This window comes from Octopus bimaculoides, chromosome 4, assembly GCF_046866305.1.
Source record: "Octopus bimaculoides isolate indiv1 chromosome 4, ASM4686630v1, whole genome shotgun sequence".
In the NCBI taxonomy this organism is placed as follows: domain Eukaryota; kingdom Metazoa; phylum Mollusca; class Cephalopoda; order Octopoda; family Octopodidae; genus Octopus; species Octopus bimaculoides.
The window spans coordinates 20,178,591-20,196,090 of NC_142931.1; the positions used below are offsets into that span (position 1 = coordinate 20,178,591).

The 17,500-nt window shown below is 36.8% G+C and overlaps 1 protein-coding gene across 9 annotated transcripts in view; it reads right to left on the reverse strand.

Moving 5' to 3' along the window:
• LOC106881484 (muscle-specific protein 300 kDa) overlaps positions 1 to 17,500 on the reverse strand; it is an 815,448-nt gene that overhangs the window by 689,238 nt on the left and 108,710 nt on the right. For all 9 annotated transcript variants that reach the window (XM_089350452.1, XM_014931925.3, XM_089350453.1 and 6 more), the window contains 2 exons: positions 13,098 to 13,159; positions 6,272 to 6,367 (listed from right to left, as the gene is read on the reverse strand). In XM_089350452.1, the coding sequence (XP_089206578.1) occupies positions 6,272 to 6,367; positions 13,098 to 13,159 (158 nt within the window). The remainder of the gene's footprint in view (positions 1 to 6,271; positions 6,368 to 13,097; positions 13,160 to 17,500) is intronic.

Below are 17,500 nucleotides of genomic sequence, written 5' to 3' on the forward strand. Positions count from 1 at the left end.
CAATTCTTTCAACTGTGTCCACCATACAACCACTTTTGCCATAATCACTAGACCAGGGGTTCTCAAACATTTTTTGTCTATGGACCCCTTTGATTACTATTTTATTCTTGAGGATCCCCACAGTCATTCAATGTTTAAAAACTTAGTTTTTATGGAAACTTCTTTCAAGATTCCTATTTTGTTCTTCACACATTAACTTGTGTAGTTTGAACTATGTAAAATGTTAGAGAAAGAAACCTAGCCATTTCTTGCAAAACATACTAACACAGCATCATGATCATCATCATCGTTTAACGTCCGCTTTCCATGCTGGCATGGGTTGGACGGTTTGACTGAGGACTGGTGAGCTAGAGGCTGCACCAGTATCAGGCTATAATCCATTGCCAAGTAAAGTACAGTACTGGGCAACCAGTGATGACTTGAGAAATGTGGCTGTGTATGAAGCTATGAGAAGGGATCAATTTGATATAATCATGAAATGCCTCCATTCTCAAGACAACGAAAGCTTGAACACAAGTGATAAATATACTAAATTAGACAACTTATTACACATTTGCAAGAAAAATTTTTGCAACATTTTATAACAAAGCAGTATATTTAGCGTGATGAAGCAAAGATCGAGTACTTAGGAAAAGACAGATGCAAACATTGCATAAGAAACAAGCCAATAAGATTTGGATATAAGGTTTGGTGCCAAAATTCTTCTACTGGATATCTGATTGCCTTTGATCTCAATCAGGGAAAAACATACCAAAGGAATGAGTCAGATGAAATGAATTATGGCAAAAGTGTGCTGTGTCAGTATTGCATCTTCTTGAGCAATGTTGGGAAAAAAGAGAATTACCTTATCATATATATATGGACAATCTATTTATGTCAATACCTTTATTTGAAAGATTAGTCACTTTGGGTTATAATGCTACTGGAACTGTAAGAAGAAATTGGCTAGGAAAACAATGTCCACTATTGTCTGTCACTTCTGTTAAAAAGTATGAACGGGGATATATGGAGGTACACTTATTTGAAAATAAACAAAAGACAACACTCAATATTATTCAATGGCTAGATAATGCTGCTGTAACACTGGTGTCAACCCAGTAAAGTGATCAGCCAAAAGAGTTTGTTAACAGGTGGAGCACATCTCAAAAAACGAGAATAAGCATGCCTATTCCCAACGCAATCAAACGCTACAATATTTTCACGGGAGACACTGATCTTATGAATCAGAACATAAATGTATATCATGTGAGTATACATGACAAAAAGTGACGGTTTAGCATTTTTATTCGGTTGCTAGATGCCGCTATTCAAAATGTTTGGCAAATTCATAAAACAGGTGGATCAAGTATGAGTCAGCTTGATTTTAAACTGGAGATAGCTATGACCTATTTGAAAAGATTTCAATGTAAGCCCAAAGGACGTGGAAGAAAACCAAGCAGACTACCTGAAGGAATCGATATGCATTTTGATGGTCAAGATGATTTGGTTGAAAAAAACCCTATTGGTAAAAGACGAAGATGCATGGAAGATAACTGCATGGCTAGACCTTTAATGCAATGCCGCAAGTGCAACATAGAACTATGCTTGTCATGTTTTGCCTCATACCACACAAAATAACCTAACATTGGTATAAAAACAATGATTTATATGTCTTGAATTAGACAGTAACTTGTAACTCATGTTGTATGTACCTATCACCCTGTGTGGCAGAATGATAAACCAATGATTTGTGCCAAAGATATTGGTTTGTGATTGTATTGTGAACATTTCATTTTATTCATTTATTCAATACAAATTACTTAAATTGTACTTGTATTCTACTAGCGGGTTATATCTGGCACACACATTACTTCAAAAATGAAACAACTTTTCTCGGTCATATTTTCTGTAAGGTGTCTGTGTAACATATAAAACTATTAAGTTTCGTTCAAGTTGGATTAAAAATAGAAGAATTCAGGATAATATGAGTTAATAATAATAATAATAATAATAATTATTATTATTATTATTATTATTATTATTATTATTATTATTATTATTATTATTATTATTATTATTATTATAATAATAATCAGAAAAATTACCAAAACTTGGAATATGCACTCAATGTATAAAATCTCTGAGTGATGAAAAGTTAAGTTGACCTCAACAAGATCTGATTTCACAATTAGTATATGACAACATCAGCAATGTATACAAGTGTGCATGTGTGTGTGTGGGTGTGGTGTGTGTGGGGGGGGGGGGTGAGTTTGTGGGGAGGTGTACATGCACACATACACATGTGATGTAGCATATTAGTAACAGTTAAATTTCTTCCTTTAAAAAGAAAAAAAAAACACTCTCCCTCACTGTCTCTTTTATTAAAAATATTTAAAATTCTTGAGTGTCATTAAACTCTAAAAGCTACCAGATTATTTACCACAGGGGATTAATAGATTCAAACAAATAATTAAAACTATATGACCAAATTTCTCTAAAGTATTCATTGCTGTGTATTTAACTGTGTATTTAACCATTTATGGGCAAAGCCCTTCTCATGTCTTGCTTCAATTTTCTCTCTCACTCTCCTACCCACACCCTAAAACATCCAAGCAAATGTACATGCTCTGTTCAATTGAATATTCCTGACACTTATACATTTAATACTCTCTCACCATTGAGTGTTCTCATACATTTAGTACTCTTTATACTTAGACACTGAGAACTCTCTATTCTTACACTCCTATCCTCCCTCTGTGTCTCAACAATCCATTTCTGACCTTTTTGCTGTCATTGCTCTTTCTTGTATTCCTTTCTTCTGTCTACATATTTTGGGTTACTGAATACCCTGGGATTAGTGCCACAATAGAATGTATCCAGTATGCTCTTTGTAAAGTAGTTGGCATCCAAAGGAAAGGCATCCAAACAGGGAAACACTCAAGCCTTTAGCAGCAAAATACTCCAATAAGAAATGACTCAGACAATGACAATCCATCCAATTCATGCCAAAGGAGAAAGTGTATGCAATGATGATGATTAATTCAAGATGTAACCCACCACAAATAGGCCATGGATACCTACCTCATCAAATGAGACTAGTACCATAATGTTTCTAGTCCTAACAGCATGACATACTCTATGGGAACCAGGGGGGGTCAGTCTTACTTGTTGATATGTCTATTTTCTGCCTCAGTAGGACCTGGAGGTAAATCTAATGGCTGGTTCTAAGTGTGGGGACATCACCTGGCTTTTTCCTAAGATCCATTTAGCAAAATTCACGGCAATAATAATATTCAGACAGAATTCCTGATATTTTCTCTGCCTGCAAAATAGTTAAGGGCTTTTGTCTTCTGAGTACCTAGTCACCTCACCAGTGTTGGTACCATGAACAATAGCACCCAGGACTCTCTGCAAAGTGGTTAGCATTAGGAAGGCTATGCAGCTGTAGAAACCATGCCAAAGAAGACATTGGAGCTTGGCACAGTCTTCTGTCTCATCGGTTCTTGGTGAACCATTCAAATGATACCAGCATGAAAAAAATGACATTAGTTATGATGATGATATCCTACAGATGTTTAGGCCAAGCATCAACCAGACAAGCATAAGAGAACATGCAAGTCACAGAAACTGCCGCACTGATTATGTGGTTAACCCTTTTGGTATCAATGCACCTGAGACCACCCCTGGTTCAATAATATAAGCTTCTTGTTTTAAAGAGATCTAAAATAAAGTCTTCTATCAAAATTTCATGTTAATTTAGACTTCAACTCTAGCTTATTAATGATAATTTTTTTTTTTTTACTAAATTCTTCATTATTGTCCAAATTAACTAAAGCAAAAGCATTGTATTTCAACAGAAATATGGTATCAAATGGGTTAAACTAAACAATGGATTAAATCTACCATCCAATTTGTTATCAGTTTGGCCAACTACCAAGAGTAAAATAACAGATTTGATAATTTGAAGTCTCTAGATCTCTATAGGGATAGCAGTAGAGGTGGTGGTGGCGGCAGTGGTAGATGATGTATAGTGTCAAGTCAGTCTTGATTGAGTAGACCTATGGTCAATGGGGTTCCAACCATGTCGATCCCCACTTATTGTCTATCAAGAACTACATCATTTAATGTGTCCTCTTTTTTAAGACAATGGCATGTGATTTGAGTGGACTTAGCTGCTATTTCTAGCACATCAAATAACCATATAGAGGCCTCCTCCAGTAGTAGTAGTAGTAGTAGTAGTAGTAGTAGTAGTAGTAGTAGTAGTAGTAGCAGTAGTAGTAACAATGACAGCAGTAACAACATTGTTTTAACAGTAAAAGAAAAACAAACTCATTTTTAACAATCTCTGTTCTTTTCAAAATGTCTACTGGCACAGTGCAATTGTTGAAGCTTGTTACCCAGTTCTTACTGAATGAAGTCATGTAGCCTAATGTTTAAGGTGTTTGCCTTGTAGTCAAAAGGTCATACGTTCAATTCATAGACCAGGCAGCACATTTGTGTCCTTTTACACTGCTCCAGTCTACTCAACTAGAAATGAATATCAGCCAGGTGTGGGTGTAACTCAGTGCTCCCCAACCTTTTTTCACTTGTGGTACACTTATATTGTTTTCAAATTTCGGCAGCACACCTGAACTAAAAATATAACTAAAAGTATAGGGGAAAAAATTATACTCAGGTTACACAGCGCCACACCTAGCATCATCTCATGGCACACCAGTGTGCCGCAGCATACCAGTTGTGGAGCACTGACGTAACTCACTCTCTCCTTCCCTCCAGCAGCCACATCTTCAATGTCTGCTGTGGCAAAAACAGCCAAGAAGATATCTGTCTGCTTGCAATTACAAAAGACTCTAATAGAATTAAGGAAAGCATGGTACATTATCAAGCCATACTTGCATGTAAGTGATGGATAGCTGCCCTGTATTTTCTTACTGTGTTTTCATAACACTTCAGTTTTATCTCATAAAAGATCTCAGTCAAATCTCGAACTTGTTGAACTAATTCTATAATAGTGTTTCAAGACTATCTAATGAGCACATGTTCAACAATTGGAAAATGCCCAGAAATAGCAGTTATCATTCTATCTGTCTGAATAACCAAACATTAACCATGAAGAAGAATATGCCCTGAAGAACTTAGCTAAGAATGTAGATAAAGTTGGTTTATCTCAGATAATGATACACAATGCTTTTTTTTTTTTTTATCATAGGTATCCAGATTAGTAACATATTCTGTCTAGAATATATCAAGCCAAGAAAGGAACCTTGATGAGGTTGAGCATCCACATAGAGGTTTAGAACTGGCAGCCAAATCTTCCTCAAACCTCACCCAACATCTTAAAACAGAACACAATAAATTATATACCATATTTGATGGTATAAAAAACACACAGGTATAATTAAATGCACCCCAATGTCAGCAGTGCATATTCAGGAAATAAGGGCTGACCAAAAGCTACAGCTGTGTAGTTAAGAAGCTCACTTTACTAACAAGTGGGATCCTAGTTTGATGCCACTGAATTATCCAAACCCCAAAGGATTCCTCTCAACACAAGGATATGATGCTTCCCCACTACTTCTGCTCATGATCAGAAATGCACATATCATCAGCCATCAAGGGACATACTCAATTGGTTAAGGTAAAAAAAAAAACTGACAAGCAAATCTGTGGTATTGGGCAGAATAATTGCTGTAGTCCATCTTTTATACCAAGACAAAACAATGTACATGATAACACTTCCAATCAGTTAAGAGTCACTGCTTAGTACTGCATCAGAGCAATTATTATCATTACCATATTGTCTTTGCACAGCTTCTAATGCTGGAGATGTACTACAGTGTCAGCTGTTCACTACCAGTGAACTAAGGTAACACCCCTTATTTTTCATGCACCATCCAGAGTATTCGAGTGGTTCCAAGCAGTGCTGTTTTCTACAAGTGCTTTACCCTTATTGCAGCCCCTATTTGTTCCATGTACTTTCTCCACCCATATTGCAGCCCCTATTTGTTCCATGTACTTTCTCCACCCTTATTGCAGTCCCTATTTGTTTTTTGTTTTTTTATTGTTTTTTACTATTATTATTATTTTATGTTTGACTTTTGCTTTGCATTTGTACAAGTTGGCTCCAAGTCTCACTCAGAGACCTCAAGAGACAAGTTAGAAGTTCATGTTATCATTATTATTATTATTATTATTATTATTATTATTATTATTATGGTGATACCACTCAGATGAAAACAACAATATTAACATCATAAGAATACAAAATATAAAATGTTCAGTAACAACTTACCAGTTTTTCCCCAGTGAGAACTTCAAGTAAAGAAAGTAATACCAATCCATTCTTGATGTCAGAGAACAGGTCTTCAACTTTTATGGGTGGATCATGCTGAAAATAGTGCAAGAATCAAAATCAATTTTTATTTCAAGGAATTCGTCTCCACCTTTCTTTTATCACTCACTATATTTACCTGCAACCCAATTCTAACCATTTGTTGCTCTCCCCTCACACCACTTTCTTGCATCTTGAGATGCTCGGGCATTGAGTTACCACCATCTCTATCTTCTTTCCAGTTACTCCCATTTCACCCTTACATAATGTAGGGTAGCTATGTACCTCCTCTATAACGAGATGCTTGTGCTTGTCTCTCTCGTACTTCTCATCCCTTCAACACCTGGCATACAACCACCTCATCTCCTCTCAAAACCCCCACCCCGCTTTATTAAGGGTACTTTTTTCTTTTTCTCCAGTCTGATTTAGCATGGTTTCTAGAGCTAGATGCCTTTCCGAATGTCAACCACTCCAAGAGTGTAATGGGTGATTTTACGTGCCACCAGCATGGGTGCCAGTTGTGTGACATCTGGCATGACTATGAACATGGCATCTAGCTGTCGAAACATTGCCAGACCAGATTGGAGCCTGGTGCGGCCTCCTGGATCACCAGTCCTCAGTCAAACCATCCAACCCATGCCAGCATGGAAAACAGACATTAAACAATGGTGATGATGATGATGACATATATATATGTATCATCATCATCATCATCATCATCATCGTTTAACGTCCGCTTTCCATGCTAGCATGGGTTGGACGATTTGACTGAGGACTGGTGAAACCGGATGGCAACACCAGGCTCCAGTCTGATTTGGCAGAGTTTCTACAGCTGGATGCCCTTCCTAACGCCAACCACTCAGAGAATGTATATATTTATATATATATATATATATATATATATATATATACACATATATATATGCATATACATATAACTATATATACATATATCTATATATACATATATCTATATATACATACATATATATATACATACATATATATATACATACATATATATACATACATATATATACATACATATATATACATACATATATATATACATATATATATACATATATATATACATATATATATACATATATATATACATATATATATATATATATATATATATATATATACACATATATCTATATATACATATACATATATCTATATATACATATATACATATACATATATATATAGGGGTTATACATATATCTATATCTATATACACATATATCTATCTATCTATCTATCTCTCTCTCTATATATATATATATATATGTGTGTGCATGTGTGTGTGTGTGTGTGTGTGTGTGTGTATGAGTGTATGTATATGCATACACACACATGCACACAAACACACGATAAGTATCCTGTCAACCAAATCCACTCACAATGTTTTTGTCAGTTCAAAGCTATAGTAGAAGACACCTGCTAAAGGTACCACACAGTGGAACTGAACTCAGAGCCAAATAGTTGGGAAGCAAACTTCTTACCATACAGCCATGCTTATTTCACAACACCAAAAAAATGTCTCAGCCAAGTCACCACCTTATCTTCATTTGTGTATATGTGTGTAGGATGGCTGGACAAACAGACAGACATTAACATAAAGCTGAAGGTCAAGGAAAAAAAGAATACCGACGCTGAACTATTGAGAATTTTGCAGTTACTCTATCCAGATTACAAGTTCAGGTGTATACCTGTAATTGTTGGGCTCCTGGGATATGTAACACACTGCCTAAATACCAGAAAGGAGAAAGCTAATTCGAAGACTACAGATCCAATCCATCACTGGAACTGTAAAAATCTGTAAAACTTTCCAGAAGTTTATCATTTCAGTGTATTTGAGCATTTCTAGATATGCAAGTATATGCATGAGAATATGTACATAAAACAAAACATACAAATCTGCACGTATACATACATATATAAATATATACATGTTGTTGATGTTGAAATTCCAATGAAGGAACCTTGAAATCTTGAAATAAAACTGAACAATGACATGCATACATGCAAGCAAGTATGTACATGTGCGCAGGAGTGGCTGTGTGGTAAGTAGCTTGCTTACCAATCACATGGTTCTGGGTTCAGTCCCACTGCGTGGCATCTTGGGCAAGTGTCTTCTACTATAGCCTCGGGCCGACCAAAGCCTTGTGAGTGGATTTGGTAGACGGAAACTGAAAGAAGCCTGTCGTATATATGTATATATATATATATATATATATATATATATATATGTATATATATATATATATATGTATTTGTGTGTCTGTGTTTGTCCCCCTAGCATTGCTTGACAACCGATGCTGGTGTGTTTACGTCTCCGTAACTTAGTGGTTCAGCAAAAGAGATTGATAGAATAAGTACTAGGCTTACAAACAATAAGTCCTGGGGTCGATTTGCTCGACTAAAGGCGGTGCTCCAGCATGGCCACAGTCAAATGACTGAAACAAGTAAAAGAGTGTGTGTGGGGATGTGTTTGTCTTCTTGTTTTAACATCACATGTTTGTAAACAAGCAACAGCACTGTACAAGCAGAGTCTTTTGTTTCCTATCTTCTGTAAAACCATATCTGGCCATAAGGAAATAATAACCTTGCTTGGAAACGGGTGAAGGTTGGCAACAAGAAGGACGTCCAGCCATAGAATAATCTGTCTCAATGAATCCCATTTGACCCATGCAAGCATGGAAGAGTAAAGTTAGAAATGATGAGGATGATGATGATGATGATGACAATAATGGCCTTGTACATTGTTTCTAAATATCAAACCAACTGCCTTTGTGTCATGGAGCTACATGTGCAGGCTGACTAAGTGTTATTCAACAAAAACAGCAATTACTACTACTACTACTACTACCACCACCACCACCACCACCACCAGCACTACTACTACTACTATTACTACCACCACCACTACTACTACCACCACCACCACCACTACTACTACTACTATTACTACCACCACCACTACTACTGCCATCACCATCACTACTGCCACTACTACTACTACTACTACTACTACAACTATCATCACTACTATTACTACTACTGCCATCACCACCACCATCACCACAACTACTACTACTACTACTACCAAAACCACCACCTCCACCACCACCACCACAACTACAACTACCACTACCACTGACAACAACCAATCATGTTCTGCAACTTATATACACTACAAGGTAAATTTTGTGTAACTGTATTTTCACTGTTTCTGTCGGCTGAGGGAGAGAGAGATAATGTGATAATGTTGTTTATTGTGGTATTTAAACCTGCAACCTTTTCATGACGATCTCCATAGTGATAGTGTCATTGGAAAGAGTAAAACAAACATCAATATTATTGGCATATACTGGTTTCCATTGTAATGTTGAGATTGTCGTTAATCTTAAAGCTTGTCTATACGTTATGTACATTATGCACACAAACACACACGCACGTGTGTGCTTGTTCCTTACACACACACACACACACACACACACACACACACACGTGTGTGTGTGTGTGTGTAAGGAACAAATGGCTGGCATAAACTGCATGTTGTGCTTATCTTGTCATATATATGTGTGTGTGGATATGTACATATATACATATATATATGTGTATATATATATATATATATATATATATATATATATATATATATATATATATATATATACATCATCCAAGAGGGTGTGTTTTGCTAATAGTATATATATATATATATATATATATATATATGTGTGTGTGTGTGTGTGTGTGTGTGTGTGTATATACATATATATACATATATATATATATATATATATATATACATATGTATATGTCCCAATCAATGTTGGTGATAGGAAGGACATTCGACCACAAAAGGCAAGACCTGAAAAAATATATTCCATAGAACATAGGTACAGGTATGGCTGTATGCTAAGAAGCTGGCTTCCCAACCACATGGTTCTGGGTTCAGTCCCACTGTACGGCACCTTGGCAAGTGTCTTCTACTATTATAGCCTTGGGCCGACCAAAGCCTTGAGTGGATTTGGTAGATGGAAACTGAAAGAATCCCATTGTATATTTGTATATATATGTATATATTTATGTGTGTGTGTCTTTGTGTCTATGTTTGTCCTTCCATCATTGCTTGACAACTGATGTTGGTGTGTTTACATCCCCGTAACTTAGCAGTTTGACAAAAGAGACCAATGGAATAGGCATTAGGCTTACAAAGAATGGAATAAGTACTAGGCTTAGAAATAAGTCCTGGGGTCGATTTCTTCAACTAAAACCTTTTAAGGAAGCGCTCCAGCACGGCCACAGTCAGACGACTGAAACAAGTAAAAGAATAATAGAATAGAAAAACAACCAGGACTGGCAGTTTTTTCTCTGTTGTTATGAGTACCAGATGATAAAGAGCAGCCAGAATTAGTGGGAGAAACGAGAGATTTAGCGGCGCGCTGGCAGAAACGTTAGCACGCCAGGTGAAATGCTTAGCGGTGTTCCGTCTGCCGCTACATTCTGAGTTCAAATTCCGCCGAGGTCAACTTTGCCTTTCATCCTTTCAGGGTCGATTAAATAAGTACCAGTTATGCACTGGGGTCAATATAATCGACTTAATCCGTTTGTCTGTCCTTGTTTGTCCCCTCTGTGTTTAGCCCCTTGTGGGCAATAAAGAAATAAGAATTAGTGGGAGAAGGTGCTGGAATACACCAGTCCAGCCTATATTAGCATAGAGGGACAAAAACAGATGTGAACCAGTGAGGAGGTCCATAATAGCATATAGTTCTGAATTTGGTATATTGTTATATATATATATATATATATATATAATGTATAGATATATGTTGATGTTACTATCAATTGTGACATTAGAAGGGATGAAAGCTAGCATCTGACAAACATGCTAGTGATGTTGGTTTTGGTTTTTCAATGATGTATTAATATTATGAAGGTTTATGTACAAAGGCTTATGTTGGTTCAAATGCCACAATAAACATTTTCTCTCTCTCTCTTTCCTCTCTCTCTTTCCTCTCTTTCTCTCCTCTCTCTCCCTGTCTTTCTCTCTCTTTCTCCTCTCTGTCTCCTCTGCCTCCTCTCTCTCTCTCACACACACACACACACACACACACACGCATGCACAGAACTGATAAACAGAAAACACACACACACATATGCAAACATACATACAACACATACAGAAACTACACACAAGCATACAAACACACAAATGTATACACACACAAACAGTCACACACACATACACAATCACACAACATACAGACACACACACAATCACACACAATTACACCAAGCACAAACATTCACACACATGTACAAACACACACAAATATAGTCACAAGTACACACACACAAACACACAAATATACACACAGAAGCACACACATACACACATTGACACAAACACACACCCACACATGCACAAACACACACCTACACAAGCACTAACACATGCATGTGTGTGCACACGCATGTGCACACACACACAGAGGCATGAACACATGCCCACACATGCACTAAAAGACATGCACACACACGCAGAAATAGCTACAGTTTCAATAGGCATCACTATTCTTAAACACTCTGATGAAATATAAACCCTCAGTTATCAAAACAGAGCATCAGTAATTGTCATTCCCTGGTTGAGTTCACCTGACCCACTGCTGCTGTGACCACCACCATAAATGGAAATTACTAAGCAATGGTAAAATGGCTAAAAATAGTACACAAATCTTTCTTAAAATCACATCCAATTGTTTTAAACAAAGAAGTACATATTGGGTAACATAATCCTAGATAGACTATGCCTGAGCAGAGATGGAATGGTTGTGATGAAACATTATCCATATAAGGTCAGCATGACTCTAGTGGACCTCGGGATCAATAACAACAGGAATACAAAAATAGATAAGACAATAACTGTGGCCACCCCACCATGCTACACTCCATACCATTCATGTGTCGAACTGTCATGCTTCCACACCATTTATTTGTCACCCCCGTATACAATCCCTCTGTTACACACTCTCCATATCACTCATGTGACATGCTATCACACAGCATTCGTATCATTCTTCTGTCATGCTATCATATCGCAACCCATATCAGTCATTTTTTTATAGTCACATTGCATTTATACCATTCATCTGTCATCATCATACCACTCATCTGTCATACTGTCACACTGAATTTATACTGTTCATCTATCACTGTTACACTACATTCATACCATTCATCTGTCACTGTTATACTTTATTCATACCATTCATCTGTCACCATCATACTGTATCCATACCACTCATTTGTCACCCTGTCATACTGTATTCAAACCACTCATCTGTCATACTGTCACACTGCATTCATACTGTTCATTTGTCGCAATACAAAATTCATACCATTTGTTTGTCACCATCATACAACATCTATACCATTCATCAGTCACCATCATACTGCATTAATATCATCCATCTGTCACCCTGTCATGTTGCAGCCTATGATAGTCATCACATCACATTGGAATATGCAAGATGGCCTCAAGTTAGGAAGAATCATAGTGAGTATGTTTAGGACAATGAATCTATGGGTTGCCCTTAGCCATTTAGCGAAGTACTTCTGGGTCATATGACTGCTCAAACAGAGCTGACCTGGGGCTATATAGCAACAAAGGCAGTGACAACAACAATGACAAGAAGAAAGTAGAATAACCTTGCTTAACGAAACGGTGTAAAGATTGTATTTTTTGAAGAGTAAAATAAGATTATACCTGACATAAATATGTATTCATCCAGTTGGTGAATGTCTTCTTTTGGACTCTTTCTTGTTCATCTGAAATGAAAAATAATTATATATTTAATTACAGGTTTTTTTTTTTGTTGAGACAACAACAACAGCAACAACAACAATCATCCTTTTTACTATGAGCACAAGGACTGAAATTTTTTAGGGGAGGGAGCTAGTTGATTACACCAACCCCAGTGCGCAACTGGTACTTATTTCATCAACTTCCAAAAAAATGAAAGGTAAAGCCGACCTCAGCAGAATTTGGACTCAGACCATACAGACAGATGAAATGCAGCTAAGCATTTTGTCCAATATGCTAATGATTCTATAAGCTCACCACTTTAATAATAAAAATATTAATCCTTCTTATTAAAGGCACATGGTCTGAAATTTGGGGGAGGGGACTGGTCGATTACATCAACCCCAGCATTTCACTGGTACTTAATTTATCAACCCTGAAAGGATGAAAGGCAAAGTTGACTGCAGCAGAATTTGAACTCAGAACATAAGGACAGACTTGCCCGGTGTGCTAACGATTCTGCCAGCTCGCCACCTTAATAATAATAAAAATATAAACAAAGACCAATAGGCTGGATGTAGTTGTCAGAGATCACCAAGAAAAAAATGCTTTCTAATTGACATATCAATCGATATACCTACAGATGAAAACGTTTCTCTAAAAGAAATGGAGAAACTTTCAAAATACAAAGATCTGGAAATAGAGGTAACTTGAATGTGGAGTCTAAAAACAGAAACAATTCCTATTATAGTAGCTGCATGAGGTATGATAAGAAAAACATTCAGACAAATACATAAACAAAAACACCAGGATTTACAAGTATATATAACATACAGAAAATAGCACTACTAAGCACTGCACACATCCTATGTAAAACACTTTCAATACAGTGAAAATAAGAGCACCACAACAAAACCACAGCACATACCCAAGGCACACAAAGCTGCGCCCAGTAGTGCAGTGAAAGCACTTGATGAAAATAAGACTACTGAATAACAATAATAATAATAATAATAATAATAATAATAATAATAATAATAATAATAATAATAATAATAATAATAATGAAAAAAAAAATGGCATGGAAAACCTCTCAATGGCAAATACCCAAAGAGAGCGAATAATGCAGATATTGACAAAGCCCTTACCCACCAATGGTTAATGGCCTCTGGCTTGAAATCAGAAACAGAGGGGTTTATCATAGCAGCCCAAGATCAATGCCTACCTACAAAGAACTACCAGGCCAACATATTAAAGAACGGCAGCTCCCCATTATGTCGTATATGCCAACAACAAAATGAGACCATCGATCATGTTGTCTCCATGTGCAGTCTGCTTGCGCCTACAGAGTATCTCAACAGGCATGATAGAGCTGCACAATATATTCACTGGGTAATATGCAAAAACCTGGACTTGCCCCATGATAAAAACTGGTGGGAACACAAACCACCCCCAGTACTTGAAAATGATCACATTGCACTCCTCTGGAACTTCACCATTCAAACTGACAGAAAGATAGACGCAAATAGGCCAGACATCATACAAAAATCATGCCTCCTCATTGATATGACTGTCCCAATCGATATAAACGTATCTGTCAAGACCTACCAAAAACTGAGCAAATATAAAGATCTTGAAATAGAAATTAGCAAAATGTGGAATCTGAAGACGAAAACAATACCTATTGTCATAGGTGCCCTGGGAATGACAGCGAAACGGGCTGATTACTACCTAGATCAGATTCCAGGAAACCCCAAACTGGCTGAAGTTCAAAAGATAGTGCTCATGGGAACTGCCCATATCCTACGTAAAATACTGTCTATGTGATCTCAAATTTTAAAGCAAACACATAATTTTCTTATGGTTTCTTAAACATTCACTTGAACAAAACTGTACAAATCCAAATATATGGTACCCTAGGCATAACACCTACATGAACTTCTAACTTGTTGTCTCTTGAGGTCTCTGGGTGAGACTTGGATCCAACTTGTACAAATGCAAAACAAAAGTCAAACATAAAATAATAATAATAATAAATGTCCCGATGCAGTACCAGGCAGTGGCTCTCATGGCTTCTGGTCTTAACTGATTGGAAATGTTATCATATACATTGTATTGTCTAGGTATAAAAGATGGGCTACAGCAAATATTCTGCCGAAAACTACAGATTTGCTTGTCAGTTGTTTGACCTTAACCAGTTGAGCATGTCCCTTGGTGGCTGACGATATGTGCATCTCTGATCACGAGCAGAAGTAGTGGGGGAGCATCATAGCCATGTGTTGAGAGGAAATCTTTGGGGTTTAAACAATTCACCTTTGGAAACATGGATGTTTCATTCAACATCCTTAAACAAACCTTATTCAGGGACCTTTGAGTGAGATAGACTACTTGACCAGAAGAAAATTCTAACTGGGTCCCACCTGCAAGGTCATGCACTGTTTATCCTGATATGAGATCACCATGTCACGCACATATGATTGTAATGCATGTGCCTGGTGTACCCTTATCAGACGGGTAGTCATGACGGGTATACTGGGCTTTGTATATTTTACCTCAGTGTCACTTTGATGGCATGCACTGCTCTCTTACTCAATAATAATAATAATAATAATAATAATAATAATAATAATAATAATAATAATAATAATAATAACCAGAGAAATTGGAAAAATATGTCAGAGAAATTGGAATTGACATGAGAGCAGAGAAAGCCCAAAAAACTGCTTTGCTGAGGACAGCTGGGGTTTTGAGACTAGTACTTGGGTGGTCAATTTCTCCCACGATAATTAACAACCCATTATCAAAGATTATAATATGCAGAAAGAGATCCTGTGAGACTTCTGACAACAGGCTGCTGTCCTCTCTCAAAGAATCAACCAGAGCAAACAAGACTAAGCACTCTGAGAAGTAAAACAATAATAATTCTTTCTAATTCCGGCACAAGACCAGCACTTTTAGGGTGGAGGGTCAGTCAATTACATCAAACTTAGTACTTGACCGGTACTTAATTTTGTTGACACTAAAAGGATGAAAGGCAAAGTTGACCTCATTGAACTCAGGATATAAAGAGCTAGAAAACCTGCTAGAAATAGCAACCAAATTTCCATCAAATCACATCCTACCAAAATAAAAGAAGGGAAGGTTACATTGGACAGTGTAGTTCTAGATACACAAAAAGAAGAGATGGATCTGGTAAGAATACTTTCAATCCTGATGACTAAATAATAACAAATGATAAGAAAATGTCAAGTTGAGAAATTGCTAGAAATCATAGGCATCATCATCATCATCATCATCATCGCCGCAGCGGTGGTGTTTGTGGTGTTGGTGGTGGTGGTGGTGTTTGTGGTGTTGGTTGTGGTGCTGGTAATGATTACAGCAGATATAATGATGTTGATGATACCCTCAAAGTAAAAAACTAACAACAATCAAATAAACCATAGAAATCCTTAAAATGTAAAAGAAAAACTGAAATATGTCAATTTTTTTTAATTGATCTGCAAATTCTAAATTAAAATAAAATTAACAATTCTGTCTGTTTCTTCACATTAATTTTCTTCATATTTCATAAATTCTTTCATTCTTCCTAATTCATTCCTCCACTAACTGCTCATTTTACAAGAATTTTCTTACAAATACACTCTTTAACTGGGCACTGATGACAACAAGAATGTTGCGGACATCATCATCATCATTATCATTGTTACCACTCCCATCACCCTCATCAACAACACCATCACTACCTTCTTTTAATGTCCATCTTCCATGCAGGTACAGGTTGGACAGTTTGACTGGATCTGATGGGAAGGGGAACTGCATCCTGCTTTAATGTCTGCTTTGGCATGGTTTCTACTGCTGGATGCCATTCCTAACACCAACTGCTTTTCAGAGTAGACTACGTGTTTTTCTTTGTGGCACCAGCACTAGTGAGGTTGCCATATATGTTGCAAGCCTAAGATTCTCTTTGACTTAGTAGAGAGAAGTGGGGGGGAGCTTTAAGCGAGGTGAAGAAAGGTTAAAGTATGAAGAAAGGGGCTAGAAGAAGTTACTAGCTGCAGAGGAAATATATGACTGTTCATGTTATGCAAGAGTGGGTAGGAGTGGGAGCTGGAAAGGGAAACACAGTTGGTTTAAAGGGACGAAAAGACCCTACTAAGTTTATATTATTATCTAAATTGTTGATTTATATATGCTTTATTTATAATTAATTTTGGTTGGGGTGATTAAGGAATAAAAATTTTAGGTTAAAGTAATTTCCTTAATTTGTAATTTGGTAATGATGAGGTGGCAGGGTGCATCCTGGGGACAGAAGAACAAGAAGGGTGGATGGGTAGCTGTTGCAAGATTGTATGGAGAGAGTGAAGGCT